The sequence below is a fragment of the Akebia trifoliata genome, chromosome 1, assembly GCF_017979445.1.
Source record: "Akebia trifoliata isolate Shusen 1 chromosome 1, ASM1797944v1, whole genome shotgun sequence".
Lineage (NCBI taxonomy): Eukaryota > Viridiplantae > Streptophyta > Magnoliopsida > Ranunculales > Lardizabalaceae > Akebia > Akebia trifoliata.
This window is the reverse complement of record NC_141375.1, coordinates 33,220,412-33,245,268: the sequence shown is the minus strand read 5'-3', so window position 1 is coordinate 33,245,268 and position 24,857 is coordinate 33,220,412. Positions and strand designations below refer to the sequence as shown.

General features: G+C 35.1%; 2 protein-coding genes across 6 annotated transcripts; both read left to right on the top strand.

Annotated features, from left to right (window-relative positions):
* Positions 1 to 8,932: 8,932 nt before the first annotated feature.
* On the top strand, positions 8,933 to 15,346 carry LOC147411920 (uncharacterized). 4 transcript variants are annotated; one of them, XM_086453835.1, is made up of 10 exons: positions 8,933 to 9,078; positions 9,637 to 9,729; positions 9,958 to 10,072; positions 11,191 to 11,227; positions 11,400 to 11,469; positions 11,636 to 11,740; positions 13,517 to 13,667; positions 13,820 to 13,902; positions 14,791 to 14,884; positions 14,981 to 15,346. In XM_086453835.1, the coding sequence occupies exons 2-10, from the start codon at positions 9,699 to 9,701 to the stop codon at positions 15,066 to 15,068; spliced, it is 774 nt and encodes a 257-aa protein (XP_086309961.1). In that variant the 5' UTR covers positions 8,933 to 9,078; positions 9,637 to 9,698; the 3' UTR covers positions 15,069 to 15,346. The 4 variants fall into 4 exon arrangements, with proteins under 4 accessions (XP_086309961.1, XP_086309970.1, XP_086309952.1 ...); XM_086453844.1 differs by having other exon boundaries at positions 8,966 to 9,093; XM_086453826.1 differs by having other exon boundaries at positions 9,004 to 9,078; positions 9,676 to 9,729.
* Positions 15,347 to 17,936: 2,590 nt separating this feature from the next.
* On the top strand, positions 17,937 to 24,456 carry PWP2 (periodic tryptophan protein 2). Of its 2 annotated transcripts, none has more exons than XM_086453786.1 (8): positions 17,937 to 19,334; positions 20,208 to 20,459; positions 20,541 to 20,633; positions 20,769 to 21,140; positions 21,611 to 21,955; positions 22,114 to 22,341; positions 22,451 to 22,640; positions 23,933 to 24,456. In XM_086453786.1, exons 1-7 carry the CDS (start codon positions 18,111 to 18,113, stop codon positions 22,619 to 22,621), a joined length of 2,685 nt encoding a protein of 894 aa, XP_086309912.1. In that variant the 5' UTR covers positions 17,937 to 18,110; the 3' UTR covers positions 22,622 to 22,640; positions 23,933 to 24,456. The 2 variants fall into 2 exon arrangements, with proteins under 2 accessions (XP_086309912.1, XP_086309907.1); XM_086453781.1 differs by having other exon boundaries at positions 22,451 to 22,652.
* Positions 24,457 to 24,857: the final 401 nt, after the last annotated feature.

Genomic DNA, 24,857 nt, shown 5'->3' with positions numbered 1-24,857 from the left:
GCCAACAAATGCATACATGATATATTTTTCATTTTTCTCAGTGGAGAGAAAATTTCTAAACGGTTAAGAGTTCAGATTTTGTAATTTTTAATACATGTAGCGTCAAGCCATTGGTTCATAGATTAGCCCAGAAATTTCTATAACGACAAATTCATTTTGAACTACATGTAAGCATGTAACAAGTATCAACCCAAACGAAGGATATTTTCGTACTATAAGCTTTACTAAAGAATATTTTCATTATATTCACATGGACATTCAAGAAGAAGATAACATCTACTAAATCCGCGCCTGTCATAAAACCAACTTTGAGTTCCTTTCTTGTCCACTCCGTTGTCCATTTCAGTTTAGACAAAGAGAATTTGGATACAACTCTCTCTCTCTCTCTCTCTATCTTAATTTCAAAAAAAAAAAAAAAAAAGATTTGAGAAATGAAGAAATTAGCAACAACAAATCGATGGCAAATCTCTCACCATGTCCACCAAATTCCTTTCGATTCAACTCAACCTTTTGTGCCTGCAATCCTGGATTGCAAAAAAATTACAATTTGTTTTGAATCTCTAAACTTGAATGGGAGATGCTCGGGAATCGATTACTTTCTAATGTTCCTCATGACGATCTTCTCTTTCGATTCAATTAAGAAATTCATGCAATCTTAGGCAATATTTCTAGAGGCAACAATTGTGATGCTCATTTCATGGCTTCTCTTTTGCTTTTTTCGTAAGGTTCATGAAGATCGATGATGGGAGGTCTGTTTGGTTTCGAATCAGGTGGTGGATTAGTCAATTGGATGTTTGTTATGCTATACGAAATTGGGTGGTTTGTATCAATGGCGTCGATCGTAGATCACCATTGCTGTGGGGTTTAGGTTGAACAAAAACAGGAAGTGAGAGAGAGAGAGAGAGAGAGCTCATTGGGTTTTAGGTTGTGGGACTTATATTGGAAATAAGAGACTTATATTGGAAATAAGATATTTGATGAAGGGTATTATGATCATTTCAGTTATTCATTTTTAAACACAATTGTGAGAAGCTCATTTGTTCCGTTCGTCAAAACTATAGTAAAAAAAACTAAAAAAAAAGTTACTTTTTGAAATGTTATCAAATGCAAATCGCAGCACGAAATTGAGTTTTAATCGTAAAAACTATGAAAAATTACTTTTTGAAGCGCTATCAAACCCATACTAAGTTATTGATTTTTTTTTTGTAAGATTTATAGAACCTAAAACTAAACAAAAGATATTAGCTTGCAAAGTCACTTAGAGTGTCTTTACAAGTACACCACTAGTGCTCAAACCTCAAAGGACCCACATCTAGGTGAGATCAAGATCAAGATGGAAAGCCCATTTCTCGAGGAATGTACCTATATTTTTTTTATCCACATACATCAATCCAATCACATCATCATTGAGATACATTTCACGAACAATGTGACAGAAACACGATGAGAATGGAATAATATTTGTTCAAAAAGCATACATCACAATTTTACCAATAATATGAGAGAATAATAAATAATCACAAGGAAGAATAATATTGGTTTCTATTACATGAGAGGGACATTGAAAAGGATTTTATGATAGGAGGATAAAGCAAGAAAGTTTCCTCCACATGAATCACCTTTTTTTTTTAACTTAAATAGAATATTTTATTCACCATTTTTATCATAAACCCAACAATAATTTCTTTGAATTTTCTGTATCACACTAATTAAATCCCTAATTTTAAACAAAACCACCATTTTAAAAAAAAAATTGGATATTTTTCTCTGTGATCTTCTTACAGAATCCTCTTTTTAATGTGCTATTTTCTTCAATCTCACATACCCACCGTTATTGCTAAAAGGGAAAGAATAATATTGATTTTGATTCCATTAGGATCAAAATAACAGGTACAAGGGGAGATGGGACAGGTTTTAGTTTTAGACATGGAATGCTAAGAAAAATAAGTTCTCATTTCTTTTGGGGGAGCCGATCCTTTATAGTTCATTGTTCCTATAGCGCTTTTACACGGTTAAGAGAGTGCCACGTGAACATCACATTCAAAGTAAACCGTTGAAAATTGTTCGAAAGTTGGAGGTTCAGTGGCCATACCTTTCCAAAGGCTTAGATGATGTTAAAAAAAATGTTTTTTTCCCAATTTGGTCTAAATCATGTGTACAAGAGTTCTGAAATGGTAGTTCTTTATTATTATTTTTTATTTTTTATTATTTTAAATGTGATGTTTTGTGCATCATAGAAGAAGTACTACATGAAAAGGAGCTACAGAGGTCTGTTCCCTTCTTTTGGGGTGTCGATGAGGTGCTTTTATTTCAATTTTAAGTCTAGGTTCATTTTGATCATTAAATATGTTAATTTCTACATAGAGTTTACAGATCGTATGCACCTAAGGTGGAGGATTGAAATCCTCCTCCTACTCTCCAATACACGTTACATGAGCCATAATCCAAGGACTTAGCATCTAAAATATCTTCATTTAAAAATTTCCTTGGATTACAACTTACATGACTTGTGGGAGGGGGGTTTCAATCTTCCACCCCGGGTGCATACGATTCGCACTCTTTTACATATATGCATGGTTGTTTCATGAAGAGTGCAGATCATATGCAACGAGGGCGAAGGATTGAGATCCTCCTCCCACACCCTAATACATGCCGCATAAGCCACAAAACTAGTGCCTAAATTATTTTCTTTTTAAAATTTCTTTGAATTATGGCTTGCATGGGATGTGGGAGGAGGGTTTCAATGCTCAACCCTTGGTGCATACGATCCAAACTCTTCCATGAAACTATAGTTTTCAAACCTCCATTAATGAAGAAATAAATGGTTTTGGTGGCTGTTAATATCCCATTAATGTCGATGTGATTATAATATGTACTAATTCAACTTAAAATCAAAATAATACTAATTATATATTAATTCTTTTAACTTCATTCATGTTTGGATGCATGGTTTCCAATTCTATCTAATGGTAATCTTTTACGCTTGATATGTTGTAACACTCTAGAGGAATGTCCTTAGTCACTCTAATTGCATAGAATGACCTTATTTATGATGAAATCAGTCCTTCCATGACATAAAAAGGCCATCATCACTTTTGACTAATTGCCTACTTAATAGAAAACTTAAAAAAGCACCATTCTTTCTTGCACCCATCATCATCGTCATTAAAGTTTTATTAAAAAACTTTGAATTCAGTTAAACAAATCTTGAAAGTCTTCACTCAGTCAATACTCGACGAACGTGGCATGAACACAAAATCATATATCTTTTTTCTCGGGATACAATATCCCGAGGTAAGACTTTCTAGTTAGAAAATCAGCACTCTTTAACTTAAACATGTTTGTGAAGGTCTTCATGTACTTTGGGGATTTGGTCGATATATAGTGGTTTAAGATACCAGTTGTCTCACTCATATTAGTCGGGTCTACGATCTGAACACCCCCATCATTTAAAAAGAAAGGCGGGACAGATGAAACTATTTATGACATAAGTACTTAATTGTAATTGATAGAGTCAAGTAGCCCATTGCAACTACGACTATAAATGAGTGGATTTTAGGAAGAAAAAAAAAAATTACCCCCAAAACTTACAGAAATGTGGGATCCACCAATCACATGTACTCACGTGTATTGAATATTATTTTTAATTTATCAAAGTACTCTTATAAGTTACAAAACTACCCTTACATGCTTGACATGGTAAGGTCTGAGGAGTCTGTGAGCATTGTGAGTAAAAATTCAGAGGTCAAGTCATTTGATGTTATACGATGCAATATCTTTGCAAGATTGAATTTTTTTTTACTGACCAAATCTTTGTGGGCTCAATATCAAAACCCTAATTCTTATTTTCTCTGACAAACTCGATTAACGAGCCAGACTCAGAGGGTTTGGTTTGGCTTGTAGTTGATATTAATCATGGTTTACTAGACATTGAAAGTGAACCTAGTGTGCCTTGAAGATGTGCCAGATCATATGTTGTCGTGTACACGAACATCATTATTAAAATTGACGACTTTTCTAAGGTCCAATATGTCCAATGATACAGATGTGATAGAGACAAGAAATACAAGTTACCTAGGGAATCGGTTTTGCTATATGTAAATTAAAAAAATGAAAAAGTAAAAAAGGAAACTGGATGCCTAGGTAACCTGTATTTCTCTATTAATTATTCAAACTCATAGTATAATCTTCAAGTTGAAGTATTATTAAGAGTATATTAAGTCAAATTAAGACCTTTAATACTTTAAAGAAGTAGTGGAAACAGGGTATGCTGTTCCTTAGTAAACAAACAATAATTCAAAAATGTATTATTTCTTTTATATCCCATTTTAGGTTTATAGGATTAAATATTATAATTATGTAGCATGACTTTGATTCTATCCTTATTGGGAGTGGGCCCGTGGGCCAGGGGAAGAGTTGACAAGTTAAAAGTGATGCCCTAATCTCACACAGTTTTTTTTATGAGAAATATCTTCCTTACTAGCATAGTAAGATTTTAAGCATTGCTAAGGGTAGTTTTGCTCAAATGGATGATCACATTAGCAATCAACACCACAGACCTCTAAAATTTATGGAAAAACTCAGATCCAAAAATCAAAAAACATTTTTTTGATGTTGATCCAAGGTTTTGAAAATGAATAGCTATTGAACTTCCACGTAACTCTCAAATTTAAAGGTTAAATTCAAAGGTAAAAAATAATTGTTTTTAGATAAATTGTTTTTCAAAGTTTATAAAAATTTTCCCTCTACAACCTTGAAGCATTGGATCATGTTTTTTGATGCCACAAAGTGAGCCCAAAAACCCTTAATAAGGCTAGTCGTACTTTATCTTTTTATCTTTTTTTTTTTTTAAATACAAAAAGTTGCCGTCTTTTCACTCTTATTTAAGATCATATATATACATCCCACCATATGCCCTTCCCCCAAGTCGTCATGCCTTAAAATCTTTATACGCTCTTCCACCAAAAAGGTGGTTATTTAATGTTATATATATGTATATCCCACGATTAACATACGAAATGAAACGGATGCACCACATGTACTTAAGATAAATTATAATAATTGGATTTCACATTTTAGTTGTAGGGATTACATATTGTTATTGTTTATTCATGAATCTATCGACTCCAACCTATATGCCGAAGGACCGTGTAGAGCTTGGACCGAGGTCCTCATTTGGACTATGTGCATCATGACATTCGTCAAAATGACAACTCAACTCTCTAGACTTTGTGTTATAGATTGGATTTAAGAAATGAAAATTAAAAAATAATTTTTTTTTAGTAGATCTTGACTTTGAAAATTGACGACCAATGATGTCTCAAATTTAAATTTTATATATCCAAAGAGTAAAAAAAATGTACCCATAAAATTTTATGTGCTACATGCACATGTGTTCCATATATATAACTTATGAAAAACTACTCCCATAAAAACACATAATCCAAATCGTTACAACACGAAATTCAATAGTCAAGATTTATCCGAATGATACCTGGCTTATCCTTGAGATGACATATATTAAACTCAATAATGACGATATCAATTTTAAAAGCTTGAATTAGATATTTTAATTTTTAATTTTTATATAGTTAATAATTTTAAAATAATATAATCTTTTGGTGGTTATGATATTCTTGCCAAGAATGATTGTCTAAAATGTTATTGATATTGGGCCCTACAAATAAGGTATAAGTATAGTTTGTCGTCAACATTTCCACACTAAGACAATCAACATTGTCGAAAATCAAGCCTTCCCAATCATTGGCCAAATGAAAAAGGTTGACCTGATTTACAAGGTTAATTTTTTTTTTTTTTTCGTGACGGGGGTATTCGGACATACGTCTGACTTGAGGGAATAGATGAACCAGGGTCAGAACAAAGGCATATGGGTGATTTCAAAATTAAAACAACAGTAAATAAATAATTAAGGCTTTGTTTGGATTGATTTCTCCGAGTACTTTTGACTCCTATGGGGGAGCTAGAAACACTTGGCCCATCATTTGAACATCCAATGCCTAAAGAAGCAACTTCTACTCGAAGTGAAAATATATGTTTTCGAAGAAATACCAACATAGGTATAGTTCTCTCATCATGTTGATAAATCCCAAGACCTAATTTTAAGTTTGTATGACGGGGGTATTACACTATAATAATTTATCTTTTTTATTTTATTATTTTTGAAAAAAATAACATTCTCAAAGACAAAAATATTTGATTGTTTTGTAACGTCGGTGTGAACAAGTTAAAAATGGATCACAGTATTACCGATTATAAGATGCATGGTGTCGGAGTAAACTCTACCCCACAATTTAATGCAATGGCTGGCAACCACCGAATCAAAATTATTTTATTTTCCTCGATATGATGCTACTACCGCCTTCTGCTCAAAAGTTGTCCAAAAGGCAAGTTTGTGAAAAACTAGCCCCCTTTTGTTCACAAGCAATACCTAGGCTCACCGCTCACCTCAAGTTTGGTCTAAAGTAACATAAAAAAAAAAAAAAAAATGCCCTTCTACTTATGTTTGGGAATATTTTTCCTGAATCATCTTAAAAGAAGAAAGTTTTTTTTTGTTAAAAAAAAGTGAAATTATAGTTCACACGTGTTGTGCATTCAAATGCCAGAGTTATGTGTATACATGACACATGTCAAGTAAATCGAAGGCACATACATATGCCAAAACACACCTTGGCATATGACGTGGTGATTCATGTAAGATGGGAATTCTCGGATTTGATGCTTATACATTATTAAAACAATGATAATTATAGACATCCATGATGGACTCATGAAAAGATACTCATGTATAAGTACTTTATCCTAAATTAGAATGTTAAAATAATATATATATATATATATATATATATATATATATATATATTATATGCGCTGATTTTATCTTATATCGGAAAAAAGATTTGGAATGGACTGATTTTTTGTGAGGATGATCTTCACGATGAGGAGATCATCCTCACCAACAATCAGCTCGGTTTGAAACTTCTGACTCCATGTTTACAAGTTGAAGAATTCTTAATCGTCCATTTTTTTTATTTTTATAAACCACTTTTGGAATGAGCTGATTTTTTGCAAGGATGATCCCCTCACCATTGAGGTCATCCTTACAAAAAATGATCCCAATCTGAACCCTTTTGCCTATGTAAGACAAAACACGCTGTAGCTTTATGTGGACAACAGATCAAGTTGTATGTGGGTTTTGCCCAGTCCATAAATCATGTTTTGTCCTAGGGCACACGCAACACCCGCACATCATACGCACCATGTAAGTGAGGGTGTGGCCTCACAGGTGACCCTTAAGGAATTAATGCTCATACTATGTATTGAACTCCCGACCTATGGGTATTAACTACTTATCGGTCGAAATTGCCATTGAGCCAACCCCTCGGGGTTCTAATATAAATATATCATAGAGATATAGGAAAAATCTATCTCGTACATGTCTTATCCCAATGAATTTCATGTTTTAACGACTAGAATTGCATGTCTTATCTAATTTCAAATAAAATTGTTAGGCTTGAAGTATAAAATGTTACAATTGTGATAATCCCTCAACAAGCAAGCAAATCCCTAAAGATTGTGGACATATGCAACACATTTTTTTTGGTCTCATGGCGCTCAGGGTTGAGATTGGGTTTGGATCAAATTGCTTCAAAATTGGTACAAAATTTAGTTGATCTCTAGCCAATACAAACCTAATCAAATCTACTATTTAAATTTTTGGAACCAAGAGTCGACATATTGTGTTTTTCTAGATTCCAAAAGATAGTATTTTCAAATCATGATTCAATTTGATAAAAGTACATATGAAATACAACATACATTACATATCTAACTAAAATATATAATAATTATCCATCACTTAGGTCCTTACTGAAGTTCGAATCCTTGATCTAGACCTGAAGTTATCAGATCAGAATGAATTAGGTTTGGGATCTGATCCAACACATTAACAGTCCCCATTGTTGAAAATCCAAAAGAAAATTTTGTCTCTAAAACCCAAGGCTTGTGGGGTTGTGTGTTTGCTCGCATTGCCCTCTATGCGAAAAGCAAATTATTATGAAGGGGTTTCGTAACAATTACATAATAAGTGACATCCGACCTTTCATCTCTTCCTAAAATAACTTAAAATCCAAGTTATTGAAATCACTCTTATCAAATCAAAATCAAAATGTAAATCAATTTAAAGAAAAACAATTAATGGTACATTTCATTTTGGATTTATGAAATACATCAAATCATTTAAATGAAGTCAATGTAACACTCAAACAAATCATAATGTGAAGATAATATATTTTGCTTGAGAAATTCAATTGTGTCTGGCCGTATTCTTCTATACACATATAAGATAAGCAATTAAAGTGAGTTTTAATCATAAATTTATATTTTTATTCTTCTCAAAAAACATCTTCATAAACTTTAGTTTCTCTTGGGCACATAAACATGGACTTGAACCCACAATCTCAAAATTACTTTGCAATGTGTCAAATCAATTAAGTTATAGGTCTACGCCCAATTTAATTGATTTATAATACTTATAACCTATATATTTCCTTTCCAGAGATGGTTCATGGGATAACAATTGTGACAATTTCTATGATGATGTTTTTTTGTAAACTTTTAACTTACTTGTATGTTTGAATTAAATCAAACTTGCATATCGAACTATAAAACCTAAGCAAATCAAGAAATGTATTCAATATGTTTGAATTAAACAAATAAGCGAACCAAACTTACAAATCGAACTAGAACATCTAAGTGAATCAAGAAATGTACAGCAATTTATTCTAAATTAACAAACCACGAACCCGAATTCAAATCAAGCAAACCTACCAATAAGGCAACAAAGCTTATTGGTTGGTGGGTGTGGATAGGAAACAAAAATTAATCAGATGGGCATTTTAGTCAATTCATGAAATCTTGTAGGAAAGGACCAGTTTGATGCTTTGGCTATGTGTGTAGTTTCTCTATAAACAAACAAAATGTGAGTAAGCCGGCAAGGAGCGAAGGGAAGAAAAGGGCAAGGGAGAAAAGCTCTTATGCTTTGGTGTTTCCTTCACAAAAGTGAGTCCACTCTAGGTTGGTATAAAATCTTAAAAAAAAAAAAAAAAAAAAAAACAAAAAACCCACATTTCCTTCCTATTTCTACATCTGCAAGTTTTTGCTTCTCTCCCTCTTTTTTTCTGTTTTTGTTTTTGTTTTTGTGATTTGTGGGTGGGTACCCATCAATCAAAATAAATATAAAAATAAAAATAAAAATATACTTTGGGTTTATTCTGTTTCAATTTTTAGAAATGTTCTTGGGTTATTATAGTTGAGGTTGCTTTACTTTGCCAACACTGTCCACAAGCATAGATTCTCTCTGTTTTTGCAAATCAAAGAGACCCTCTTAGATTTATTTTTTTCTATGATCTATTGTGGATTCTCTGCTCATAAAGATTTCCTACTTTTTGTGGGTGCCTTTCACTTTCTGGGGTTCTAAGCATTTTCAGGACCAGTTCATAGCTTGTGTAAGCAAATAATAGCTGATGCATATTCATGGCTTTTATTCCAATTGTAACCCTAACACTCCCCAAATGTGTATAAATAGAGATTGTCGTTTTGGCTGTTTCTTCATTGCAGGATCTCTTCTCAATCATTTGTAATAACTGTGTTTGTTAGCGAGGTCCTTCGGTGCTGTCGAGATGAGCTTTAGTGGCCCTGCTGTTGGTTCTGGTTAGTTTCAATTGTTTTCTCTTCATTATATTTTGTATAGTAGCCTAGATTGTCATTAGTAATGGGAGCCCTTTTGTGGTTTCTTGTTAGTTATTTGATTTATCTTCTTTTACTCAATATGGGTCTTGTATGTACCATAGATTGATATGGATATTAGGTGAATGGGGGCGGTGTTTGTCTATTTTCTTGGTTCTTTGTATCTTAAACCGCAACGATGCAAAATTTCAGGTAGTAGAACTGCTGGACGAGCATTTGAGTTCGGAAGGACCCATGTGGTTAGACCCAAAGGGAAGCACCAAGCAACTATAGTTTGGCTACATGGCCTCGGCGATAATGGCTCGAGGTATTGAGTCTATATTTTTCAATGTCATTGTCCTTTGTGTTATTATTATTATTTTTAAATTCTTCAGTTAAACATTTGTAGATCGTGGCTATGATTTGAGTATCTTTCATTTCAACTTATCTTGTTAGAATAGGCTTCATTGTGAGCTGGGTCTCATACCAACTTGATTCATGACATAGGTTCTGATATTTATCTTTATATTGGAGTTAAGTTCTCTGAGATTGATATGGTATTCTCTTCTTTTTTGACAATGGTAGGTGTGGTTTTATTCTTTTTCTCTTTACTGGGGGCATATACTTTGTATGGAAATGGCGGACTTTATGTTGTAAAAAACAAGAGAAAAGGGGATGGAGAATGTCAATGTCTGGTCTTCTCTTGGGGTTTTCATTTTATATGAAATTTAACTATCTTAAACTATACATCCTTTTTTTCTTCTCAAGATTCTTATTCTAATCGATTCAATTGGAAAGGGTAGCAGTGCTGTGAAGTAAATAAACATGATTTGTGGTTCATACCTTTTCTTGCAATCTTGAATCATGAAAGTGAATGAGCCGAAAGACTTTAATAGGGGACCACTTGACCACTACCTTGGTTATACAGCCAACTTAGTGGAGCCACTGATTTGAACTTAGAGGTTAACCACTTTCTCTCAAGGATTTTAATACTAATAAATAAGTAAACTAAATGCTTGATGTGATTAACATTATACTCACAATTCACGTTAAGATGTGTTCTACTTTGTTTGTACACTTGGTTTCTTTCTAGACATCTATATTAGCTTATTCATGGTTTTTCAATGTCATCTTGATTCAATACTACATTGGTCGACGCAATTGTTTTTGCTAAGGCTTTGATGAGGATACTAGGGGCTATGATCAACTTTGACTACATGGTCACAATCGGATAGATTAACAAAATTCAAAGCTGTATCTTTAGAGTTATGCAATAATGGTTTTGTCAAATTTCTTAGAGAAGAAACAGCTTTGCCTGCAACTGAGTTCTTGTACATTGTAATTTTAAGTATTTGAGTATTGATGAGCAGTTTTAAATTTACAAAAAGGAGACTACAAAAGATGGATTTTCTGATTTTTTTTTTTGGCTTTGGGTTTGTTGTGCAGCTGGTCACAACTCTTGGAAACCCTTCCCCTTCCAAATGTAAGGATAAGAAATACACGTTTTTGATTTAGTTAGGAACACAGTCACACACACGCGAATGCACACTCACTCACTTGTCCCACTAGTTCCCTCTATTTGCGATGTTTGGAGCGTTGTAACATATTTCCATGGTAACTTTATCATTTCTTTCTATTGGGTTCTAATGATGCAGATTAAATGGATATGTCCAACAGCTCCTACTCGACCGGTAGCACTTTTTGGTGGATTTCCTTGCACTGCATGTAAGATTAATTGCTTTGGATAAGCTGCTTCATTATCACCATTAATTGCTAGTTCTCTGCAAGCTTTAATAATAATTTTGTTATTTGTTTTCTTTCTCAAAATTTTCAAAGCTGAACTAGTCACACTGGTAACATCTTCTAATGGGGCGTATTCAATTTATGTCAGGGTTTGACGTAAGAGACCTTTCAGAAGATGGCCCTGATGATGTGGAGGGTTTAGATGCTGCAGCAGCACATGTTGCGAATCTGTTATCGACAGAGCCTGCTGATAGTAGGTTTTCTTCATATAAGCTTTCTAGACTAAATATTTCATATCTTCGAAGGAAGATATTTTTGTTACAATATATTAGTACTCCATCAATTTGGGATGTCTCATTCTGTGCTTGTTTAGAAATTGAAGTCTTGGAATCTGCAAGTTGCCAAGTTTCTTTTCAAAATAGCATTCATAGCTCGTTTGATGGGAAACAAAGCTCTATGCAAGAGTTGATTTTTAACATTTTGGTTTGTTGTTCTCTTGGTGTAAGCAGTATAAAGATTTTAGAGGGTTGTTTTTTGAAGATTTTCTGTTTAGGTGGGATATTGTTGTTAGTAGTGAGATATTGTAGTTTGTTTTGCTTTGAGGACTTCTTGTCCTCTTATCAATAAAATTTCACTTATCAATATATATATATATAGGGTCCCGTTCGGCACCCTAAGTTTTACCACACACTTTAACAAACGCGTTTTGTCTTACATGGGTTAGAAGTTTCGGAATGAGCTGATTTTTGGTGAGGATGATCTCTATGGTGAGGAGATCATCCTCACCAAAAATCAGCTCATTCCAAAACTTCTAACCCCATCAAAATTGATTTACAAAAAATGGACGGTCCACGATTTTTCAACGTGTAACGTGGGGCTAAACATTTCGGAATGGGCTGATTTTTGGGGAGGATGATCTTCTAATCATAGAGATCATCCTCACCAAAAATCAGCTCATTCCAAAACTTCTAACCCATGTAGGACAAAAAACGTTTGTTAAAGTGTGTGGTAAAACTTAGGGTGCTGAACATTTCCCATATATATATATATATATATATATATATATAGGGAAATGTTCAGCAACAAACATTTTGGCAAAACATTTTTCAAAACATGGGTTAGAGGTTTTGGAATGGGCTGATTTTTGGTGAGGATGATCTCTACGGTGAGGAGATCATCATCACCAAAAAATCAGCCCATTCCAAAACTTCTAACCCGATCAAAAATGGTTTATTAAAAAATGGACGGTCCACGATTTTTCAACTTGTAAACTGGGGCTAGAAGTTTTGGAATGGGCTGATTTTTGGTGAGGATGATCTTCTCACCATAGAGATCATCCTCACCAAAAATCAGCCCATTCCAAGACCTCTAACCCATGTTTTGAAAAATGTTTTGCCAAAATGTTTGTTGCTGAACGGGACCCATATATATATATATATATATTTTTTTTTTCACCTTCTTCTTTATGGGTGCTTTGTTCTATAACTTGTGTAATGCACCTCATGCTTGAAAGCAAATTCTAAGTTGGACTCCTGTCCCCAAAACCTTAGATTATATCTTTTTCTTCTTTTTGTGGTATTGTCTATATTTTTGAGCATTTCCATTGAGATAATGAAAGCATATATAAGCTCACTTTCAATAACTGAAGATTTGACTTTGGACAAAGCAGAATGGAGGAACATGATTCGTTTAGCCGCCCTAAATTTAGGGATAAGGTTTTTTTTTTTTTTGTTAGCTATTTGTAGCAGAACCTTTTTTTTTTGTTTTTTCAGTTACCATGTCTTATACCTTGCATCCATGTCTGAGTCACGTAGGTTGGACTTTTGGACTGTATGTGTGTTGTCTTCACACCCATTTAATGTATTTCTATGTACTTAATCATATTATGCTCTCATAAACGAAAGATGACAATGATATTTCTTATATATACATCTATATATTGCTAGGGTCACTATCTTACACAAGTGTGTTATTTAGGGCATAGAGCTGATTTTGTAACTTCACAAGCCTATCTTTTTTTTTGTCATAGTCAAACTTGGTGTTGGGGGCTTCAGTATGGGTGCTGCAACCGCTCTCTATTCTGCCATTTGTTTTTCTCATGGGAAATACGGGAATGGCAACTCTTACCCAGTCAACTTGAGTGCAGTTGTTGGTCTAAGTGGCTGGCTTCCATGTGCAAGGTTTGGTTTCTTTCAAGCTATGCAGTCCTTACATACGAAAACACACACCCAAACCACCACAACCACCCACACACGGTCAAACCTCCAGTCCACCACTTGTATTGTATTCCTATTCTATATATATCTCAGTCAACAGCTATTTTGTTTTCTAGGAGCTTGAGGAACAAAATAGAAGGTTCACGTGATTCTGTGAGGCGTGCAGCATTCTTGCCTCTTTTGCTCTGCCATGGAAAAGGTGGGCATATTTATCTCCATCGCACATGTACTAGTAGACTTAGCTATTCATGCATTGATTGATATGGGTTGAGTTTGTCTGCTTTTCTTAATTTATGATGGCTGTGGGAACCATAAGAATTTCGTTTATGGGGTTACTTCAATGTGAGATTATGTTGTTATGACCTGTTGCATCTTATGAATTTCTACCATCAAGTTTGGGATCTTAGGTGCTTATCAATGAAAATTTGCTAAGCTTAATCAGTATCTACATCTATGTAATTTATTTTTTCTCTTGTTTTCCCAATAGTTCTTATATTCTACAACCCAGGTTTCGAGAAAAGCTTGCTGAGTTGGAGGGTAGGCAGTGTCTATCATGCTGTTTGCACCATAAAAAAAATGGTCTTTTAGGCAGTTAGAACAATCTATAAGTGGGCTCCAATGTTGTCCTAAAAAGTAGGGGCCTTTGGACTGGTTCTCATCCCCATTAGTTGGCTCCCATTACAATTAAAACTCATCACACCTAAAACCCTAATTTTCCATCCCAGTCCTTTCAAATAGACCCAATAAAAGAATAGTTTCTTTTCAATATATCGCAGACAAACCTTTATATCTACCTACATGACAATTTCTTTTTTGTTCGATTTTACATTTTATTGTCATAGACAATGTTACGAAGTTTTGAATATTTTTTCATCCCCATGGTATTAGATAATACGTCTAGTGTGACATTTCTCGGTTTAATAAAATGCTTTAATGTGTTTATTTATGCCAATCATAACAAGGTTCTCAAAGATCTTCTAAATGAGTTATAATTTATTTATTTTGAGGATCAAAATCTGAACTCTGCACTAGAACTGCTATTCTAGTAGACTAGTACGGGGATTCTAATTTTATTTTTCTGTTTCAGGTGATGATGTAGTCCAATATAAACATGGAGAGAAATCTGCACAGGTCTTAAGTTCAACCGGATTTCAAAATCTTACTTTTAGAACCTTCAACGGGTATGTATGGCTTCGACCTTGTCAGGTTTTACATTTGATAGATTTAGAAACCAATCTTTAAGATTTTTTTATCTATTATTTGGATGAACCGTGCAGGCTTGGGCACTACACCATCCCTCAAGAAATGGATGAAGTCTGCAATTGGCTGAATGCAAGGTTGAGCCTTGAGGGGTCCCGCTCGTAAATGCCGAGACCATTCTTCATTCAGAATAATCGATCGCTCGTGAGTGAGTGAGTGAGTTAGACGGAAGTAAAACATATTTTATCTGTAATGAATAGAAATGGATGGTTAAAATTAGATGTTTGGTGTGGGGTATAATGGTATAGTAGTATTGATTCTTGTCTTTCCTAAATGAGACTTTTTTTTAGTATACTTTGATCTTTTTTACTTGGCTTGTTGGCACCTAGATGGGATTGGTAATGTGGAACCTAAATATTCATGATTTGGGTTTATTTATGTGTCTTTCTTTCTTTTGGAATTTATTTATTCAGGATTAATCTAGATGGGAATGGGATTGGTAATGTGGAATCTAAATATTCCTGATTTGGGTTTATTTGTGTATTTCTTTCTTTTGGAATGTATTTATTCAGGATTAATCTAGATGGGAATGGGATTGGTAATGTGGAATCTAAATATTCATGATTTGGGTTTATTTATGTGGATTATCTGATTAGGCCTAGCTTATGATGGCAAAACAAATTTTTGTTCCTTCATTCAGTTTAGTCTCAAGTTATGGTTCCTGTTAATTTGTGGTATGTTTCATATCTGCTCTCACTATCTCAATCTATATGTATATATATATAGAACAGCGTTCCTAAGACTCATATTGGGACTCACATTGCGACACACCGTTTTGTCTTATATGGGCAAAAATATTTGGAATGGGCTGATTTTTTGTGAGGATGATCTCTGTGATGAGGGGATCATCCTGGCAAAAAATCATCCCATTCCAAAACTTCTAACCCCATCAAAATTGATTTACAAAAATTGGACGGTCTAGAAGTTTCATAATGAGCTGATTTTTGGCCAGGATGATCTCCTCACCATAGAGATCATCCTCACAAAAAATCAGCCCATTCCAAATATTTTTGCCCATAAAGACAAAACGGTGTGTCGCAATGTGAGTCCCAATATGAGTCTTAGGAACGCTGTTCTATATGGGTCACGTTCCTAAGACTCATATTGAGACTCATATTGCGACACACCGTTTTGTCTTATATGGGCAAAAATGTTTGGAATGAGCTGATTTTTTGTGAGGATGATCTCTGTGATGAGGGGATCATCCTGGCAAAAAATCATCCCATTCCAAAACTTCTAGACCGTCCATTTTTGTTGAAAAATTATAGACCGTCCAATTTTTGTAAATCAATTTTGATGGGTTAGAAGTTTTGGAATGGGATGATTTTTTGCCAGGATGATCCCCTCATCACAGAGATCATCCTCACAAAAAATCAGCTCATTCCAAACATTTTTGCCCATATAAGACAAAACGGTGTGTCGCAATATGAGTCTCAATATGAGTCTTAGGAACGTGACCCATATATATATATATATATGGTTCCGTTCAGCAACAAACATTTTGGCAAAACATTTTTCAAAACATGGGTTAGAGGTTTTGGAATGGGCTGATTTTTGGTGAGAATGATCTCTACGGTGAGGATGATCTCCTCACCAAAAATCAGCCCATTCCAAAACTTCTAGCCCCATGTTTACAAGTTGAAAAATCGTGAACCGTCCATTTTTTGTAAACCATTTTTGATGGGTTAGAAGTTTTGAAATGGGCTGATTTTTGGTGAGGATGATCTCTACGGTGAGGAGATCATCATCACCAAAAATCAGCCCATTTCAAAACCTCTAACCCACATTTTGAAAAATGTTTTGCCAAAATGTTTGTCAAAATGTTTGTTGCTGAACATTTCCCTATATATATATATATATATATATACATACTTTTGGTCTTATTATTATTACTTCTTATAGAACTTTTGAAAATTGTTATGGCCGAGGACATTTTGCTCGAGGCAAATTTTATCCTGGCTTACTTGGTACGTATGCTTTGTGAGGTATTACATGTTCCTCGGGGATTCATTTGAGCGAGAAATGGTGCTCTAATAGGCCAGTGGGCTCACTCTGCTAATCGGACCCATAGGGCGTTGACGCCCCATCATCAGAAAGAAATAATAATATTGAGGGTCTAATATGATTGATTGCGGAAAATTGTTTCCTATGTAAAATGCGACTTTCGGATGTATAATTTTGCATTATTTTGAAAATCATTTTCTCGACCAAAGTGATTTTTGTTCTCGAGAGAGAATGTTTTTCCACTGAGCTAATAAAATTTAAAGATATTTATATTCTCTTGAAAACAAATTTCCTTCAATCATATAAACCATAACTCAATTATAAGCTAAAATATGGTACTAATCACAACAAAAGAGGTACATGCATTGTCATGATCAAAACTTCATTGTGTTCATTATGGATGGTGAGACATGTAAATTGTCTTGTACACATGATTTTAAAACTCATTTTGACGTCTTGTCTCGTATATGGGTGAGATCGAGTTGTTTTAGATGAGTAATCTAATTTATTCGAGATTCCTCATTCAACAAGGACGCAATAGACTGACTTTTGAGAAACACAACAGATTTGAAACAACTTGTAAAACCGTCTCATTGGTGGACGGTCCTGAGATGAATAGGATGAGTCGTCTCCATCTTGGATGAGATTTAAAACCATGCTCGCACACCATCTTATTTGACAACTGAGATGCTCACTCAATAATTTGAAAATACCATGTCAACCAAGTTTTTTATTTTTATTAAAATGATTATTTTTTAAATAAAAATATGATTTTGTAAATAAGAATCTTTTTAACTATCATGTTTTATATAATTATTTACACATAAATATGATTAATAAATAATTGTAAACCGACTTAAAGAGTTTAACAGGCGATTCAACTCGGCATCTGTGTGGGGGCTGGACGAGATGAGTACCGAGTTTTAAAATTATGGACTGATCAACTAAACCCTTCTTCTTCTTCTTTAACGAAGAAGGGGTTTAAGATTAAAAAAAAAAGGTTGGGACTTTAGGGTTTTGCGCGCGAGCCGACCAGAGGATACAACGAGGGTTAGGGTTTTGGAATTTTTGTTCTTCAAATTCTGACATTTCGATTGATATCGTTTTGCAGAGCTTAGAAGAGATTGAAAACCCGAAGACTTAATGAATTTTCGGTTTCAAAACCTTCTCGGTGCTCCTTACAGAGGCGGAAACGCCATTATTTCTGGTAAATCTCACCTCATCTCCCCTGTTGGAAACCGAATCTCCATTACAGACCTTATCAAGTCCGAAACGGTAACTTTACCATTTGAGAGCTCCTCCAACATCTCCCGTATAGCAGTTTCTCCAGATGGGAACTTTCTCATCTCCATCGACGACAGATCTCGATGTCTCTTCATCAATCTCCATCGTCGCGTCGTGCTACATCGTATATCGTTCAAGAAACCCGTTTCTGCAATCAAATTTAGCCCTGATGGAGCTTTAATTGCAATTGGTGTTGGTAAATTAGTTCAGATATGGAGGTCCCCAGGTTTTCGAAAGGAGTTTTTTCCCTTTCAGCTTATAAGGACTTTTGCCGATTGTGATGGAACTGTTACATCATTGGATTGGAGTCCAGATTCGAATTATGTTCTTACTGGTTCGAAGGATTTGACAGTGAGATTGTTCTGTTTGAAGAAATTGAATGGGTTTAATAAGCCATTTATGTTTCTAGGGCATAGGGATTCAATTATAGGTGCATTTTTCTCGACTGATAAGAAGTCGGGTAGGGTTTGTAGGGTTTATACTATTTCACGTGATGGGTCAATCTTTAGCTGGAATTATAATGAAAATGATGGTAAAACAGATGATTTGGATGGGAAAGTTTCTGACCCTCCTTCACCGGGCACACCAGAGCAGAGACCTCGTGTGTCCGCTAACGAAAATGTAGGCAAGGATTCTCATAAAAAAAGGAAGAATTTTGATGCTGCGGATAGTAATTTAGATGACGATATTGAGTTTCCTCTTCATGAGGGAAAATGGGATTTATCGAGGAAGGATTATTTTATGCAGGCCCCAGCGAAATTGACGGCTTGTGATTATCATCGAGGCCTTGATCTAGTGGTTGTGGGATTCTCAAATGGTGTATTTGGGCTCTATCAAATGCCTGATTTTGTTTGTATTCACTTGCTTTCGATATCAAGGGAGAAGATTACGACTGCGGTTTTTAATGAGCCGGGGAACTGGTTGACATTCGGGTGTGCAAAACTTGGGCAATTGCTTGTGTGGGAGTGGCGGTCGGAGAGTTACATATTGAAGCAACAAGGGCATTACTTTGATGTGAATTGTCTTGCATATTCACCAGATTCACAACTTTTGGCTACTGGAGCCGATGATAACAAAATCAAGGTAAGTGATCATATAAAGCACATTGATATGTTTGTTATGCAGGTTTTAGCTTGACCCTGTTAACTTAGGATCTGTTGGCCTAAATAAACTGCTTTTGTGCATTTTACTTATTAACCTTGTCCATATTTACAATAAGCTTGGATAATATATCTATATACCATTGTCTTTATATTCTAGGTTTTGAATTTCTGATTTCGACATCAGTTCTCTTGTCTGGTCTAACTTGAAAAAAAATCCTGCACATTTGGAATTTTACTGGAATATTCATCAAAATTCTGGGTTGTATCAAATTTGGTTGAATTATGTAGGTTGAAATTTCCCAAAATACTCGTAAAAAATGAATTGATGATTGTATTTTATATTTTTCCTCCATGGGTACTGGTTGTTCCAGGACTAGGAGTGTACTCAAATCTGGGATGAATGGCTTCAAACCTTCACTACCAATTATTTATGGAACTTGTTGCCTGATAAGAAATCTGTTCGCAGGAATTCTGAGGTGCAACCTTAACAAGTTTTCAATTTAGGATACAATTTAGTTTTGCACCGTTAGCAATAGCTTTTCCAGCAATTCATGAAAGCTTTATTTATTTATTTTGGGGTGGGGGGGGGGGTAAGTTGGACTTGAACCCACGACCTCAAAGTTGCTTTGCAATGAGTCAAACCAACTGAGCTATAAGTCTAAGCTTGTTTGGAAATATATCTTTGTTTACAAAAGGTTCTCTTTTATATTTTCCTAGTTGCAATTCCTTTTGACTTTTTATTGAACCTTCGTTTTTAGAGACTTCTACATGCAGTTCTTATGCTAGGCACTGTTTTGTTCCTAATCTTCTTTTAATTTACGCCTCATACTTAAGCACCAGTATTTTGCTACAGGTATGGACAGTTTCATCAGGTTTTTGCTTCGTAACATTCTCTGAGCACACTAATGCAGTCACTGCACTCCATTTTATGTCTGGTAACAATTGTCTCTTGAGTGCATCTTTGGATGGGACTGTCCGTGCATGGGACTTGTTCCGTTATCGGAATTTTAGGACATTTACTACTCCATCCTCTAGGCAGTTTGTTTCATTGGCATCAGATCAGAGTGGAGAAGTAATCTGTGCTGGAACTTTAGATTCTTTCGAGGTATGTGTGGAGTTTGAGAATACTTTGAAATTGCTAATTATTTTCCTTAACAGGTTTTTTTTTTTACTATTTGATTTTTAGATTTTCGTTTGGTCAATGAAAACTGGCCGTTTGTTGGATGTTCTCAGTGGACATGAAGGGCCCGTACACGGGCTGATGTTTTCTCCTACAAATGTAAGTTTGATTTTATGTTTGGGCCACGGAATGTTTGGTGGCATTGTTTTCTTGATTTTCTGGTTCTATTTTGATAGTACATTTTTACTTCTTGTTGTGTCAAAGCTTAATAACATCCTTTGGTTACACATGCAGGCGATCTTAGCTTCATCTTCATGGGATAAAACTGTTAGACTGTGGGATGTTTTCGAAGGGAAAGGTGCCGTTGAAACATTTCCACACACACATGATGTTCTTACAGTGGTTTATCGTTCAGATGGGAAGCAGTTGGCTTCCAGTACATTAGATGGTCAAATCCATTTCTGGGATCCTATAGATGGCCTGTTAATGTACACAATTGAGGGTCGCAGAGACATTGCTGGTGGGCGTCTCATGACTGATCGGAGATCAGCAGCCAATTCAAGCTCAGGAAAGTATTTTACAAGCCTATGTTATTCTGCTGATGGCAGTTACATTTTAGCTGCGGGAAGTAGCAAATACATATGCATGTATGATGTTGCAGATCAGGTTGGTTTGCATCCATTTATTCTTTTATGATTTACAGATTAAAATGATTTATTTGTTTTTTTTTATAGTACTTGATTTCTGTCTTCAGATACCTCTTTATTAATTATGGACAATTTTTTTGATGAATTTAGTTCTAATATCTTGTTTTACCAACTATTATATTATGTGACAAATTTTCATCAGTACAGAATGCATTGCATTCTAACTTAGATTCTAGCTGATCGGGAAGAGAATGGCCTTGGTTATCGAAGTGAGACCACATCTACTATATAATAATTTTTTTGATATGTCACATCTAACATATATTATTCACTTGTACTTGTCTGCTTTTACGTAGATTTCTCAAATCTGTTTTTTTTCCTGCTTTTTTACCCCTTTTCCCCCTATTTTGTGTGTGTTAATGTATGAATGACAGTTGTTTCTTATGAACCGAGTAACCTAATGGTTTGGATTGTTTCATATCACACCAGGTATTGCTACGTAGGTTTCAAATAACTCACAATCTATCCTTGGATGGAGTTTTAGACATTTTAAACTCAAAGAAAATGACAGAAACTGGCCCCTTAGATTTAATTGATGATGAGAATAGCGATGTAGAGGAAGGTGTTGACAAACAAACCCGTGGAAAGTTGGGGTATGATTTACCCGGATCCATGCCAAATGCTGGAAGGCCTGTTATTCAGACTAAGTGCTTGAGGATATCACCTACTGGTCGATGTTGGGCAGCAGCAACAACAGAGGGTGTTTTAGTCTATTCAATTGATGAATCCTTTGTCTTTGATCCCACTGATCTTGACATCGATGTTACTCCTGAGGTACTTTTTTCCTCACTTAGTATTTTCCCAGTCTTCTTTCTTCTGACCTCGCATCTCAGAAGACTGTTCATGCCACAAGAAAGGATAGTTGTAGAGTTCTCAATTATCATCACATGTACTTGTTCAATCTGACAAACTTATTTATTTCATATTTTCAGGCAGTTGATGCAGCTCTCAGTGAGGATCAACATCAGAGGGCATTATTACTCAGTCTCCGTCTAAATGAAGATTCTCTAATAAAAAAATGCATTGTTTCTGTGAATCCAGTAGATATTCCGGCTGTTGCTTCATCAATCCCCTTAAGATATTTGCAGAGGCTAATTGAGGCATTTGCAGACCTTCTGGAAAGTTCTCCACATTTGGAGTTCATTCTTCGATGGTCTCAGGTCTGTCTTGCGGCGATAGTTTCTAAAGCTTCTGTTATTATTCATGCTGCTAGGCATTGTTTATGCATGCCGGATTTCATTGTTAATTAGTGATTGGTTTGTACTGCAGGAGCTCTGTAAAGCTCATGGACACTCTATTCAGCAGAATTCAAGAAGTCTGCTTCCAACTCTAAGATCCTTGCAGAAGGCAATTACCAAATTGCATCAGGATCTGGCAGATACTTGTTCTTCCAATGAATACTTGCTTAGATATTTATGCTCCACGGGAACCAAGAATTGATGGGCATCCTTTGAATTTGGTTAGTACTTGGGTAAGCATTGTTTGGGGATAAAAATTAATATTAGGTTCAATTTATTTATCGAAAATTTGCTGTATCATTTCTTAGTATTTCTACAAGTTGATTACGTCACTCATCTATTCTTGCGAAGCAACTTAACATTTTGAACCTGACCACTACTCTTCGTTTTTAACTTCTATATATATTATTAATGTATTACTTATACAACTAGAAACCCAACTCGAAATCGGGCTTGGGAGGAACTTTGCCCATAATTATGTTTCAGGTTGGGCTTGGGTTGAGCATCTCAACAGTAAGGTTGGGTTGCAACTTTGAAATCAATACAACTGCTAGAGTTGCAACCCTACTTGAAGGGTTTTTTTTTTTTTTTTTTGGAGGGGTGGGGTGTTCTCAAATCGTAATTCACAATTTTGAGAAAATAGATGGTTACAATGCAAACATGGGACCCATGGCATAAAGCATGTGGAGGTAGCCTCATAAGCTAAGCTCTCCTTTTAAATGGAAAATTAATGAATGAATAAATAAAAGTTAGATGCAGTAATACAGAGAATCGATCCATTTCTTACTAGTTTTTATTTTTTTTAAATATTATTTGATTTAGAATAGCTTATGAATGTTCATCTAAGGCTTTTGTGGGGGAGGGGGTTATCTCACACATAAATTTAATGAGGCACATGATGTTTTGGAGATGCCCTGTCCTGAGGTGAGCCTCGAGGTGTAAGCCTCAAATTTCCTTCTTAAACACTTGGTTATAATCTGCACTACAATGAACTCCAAGATATTTAGGTTCCTATTAAAGTGTATCCTCTGTCTTTTGTCCATCTGGGGCAATGTTAGGGGTTAAAATCTACCTGATTGATCGATGCCACGTTGTGCTCCCATTTAAAAATGGAAAGAGGAAAACTGAAGGGTCATTTTTATAAGCCTCATATGCTGTACAAACAATTAATATTGGTAGATTTTTTTGTAGGTTTATGTGACAGTCTATGGGGAAATTCACACAATTTTCAATGAACAAGATTTTTTTTGAAGAGCTCTTGCATCTGTGTTCCACGTCTGCCCTTCTTGCATGTTGATTGTTGATTCCACACTTCTATCTCATTTCTTCTCGTCCTTAATTCTTATCTTGTTATTATTATGATTTTTTTGTCCTGTTTCTTTTTTTATGTGATCTAGGGGTGTTATTTCACATCATTGATGAATGTTAGCAGATGAATACAAATTGAAGTTACTTTACACCCCACAACTTTGCTCCCCTGGGTTATTTAATCAAAGATTTAATGTTTATACAGGGAACTTCCAAATAAAAAGAGAGTACCCTAAGACATTTGGGACACTAATCAGTGTGAGTACAATTTTGGCGAAGTTGCAAGAACCTCTTAAGTTAGATGCCATTCCTTATATGGGTTTCAGAGCAGAGGCGCTGGTTCGCCTCACATGGCATTGATGCTGAGGTCATGGTGTTGTGAAGTGATTCTCCTGTTGGAGTGCCTTGTGGAGTAGGATTGTGTTCCTTTTAGTCTTCTATTAATGGTTGAAAGAACATCTCAATTAATGCATGTTTTTCCCAGACCCCCAGTTTTCTTTTGTACGTCATTATCCATCATACCTACTGAGATCAGTTGCATTTCCAACTTCTATAGCTAATGCAGCTTGAGGCCATCAGAATGACAAGAGTTCGAAGTTCATTGTAACATTGGGTCACCTGCCAGATACATAACCTTTCTTTCGGATTGGTTATCAATCGTTTTTTTTTTTTTTAATTAAAATATTTATTCACGTAATACACCTTAATCATGCTATGTTATTCTACTTAGGAGTGGCATCTTGACTCTTTTTGTTTCATCAAAGATAGCTTATCTCGACTTTTCTGGGTTGGCTTTCGAAGCATTATCTATGAACCTTAAGCTGTCAGACCACGGAGGATGAGTTAAAGAATTAGAGCAATGTAATTGTTGTATACTACCCAGACAAGTCTGCAGTTTTGGATCCTCTTATGAACTTACTCATGCTAGTTGCTACACAAACTGATTACTGCATTGCATGTTTTCTTTGATTGACAGAGGCTTGTAAGGTCTTATATGATACCCTAGGCATAGGCATTGTCAGGATTTCTTCTTCTATGGGAAACGTACCTAAAGGCCTTTACAATGACAGTAGTACCCATATTCCATGATCATTTGTTTTCAGGTACATTTGTTGCTTATCTTCTCAGAT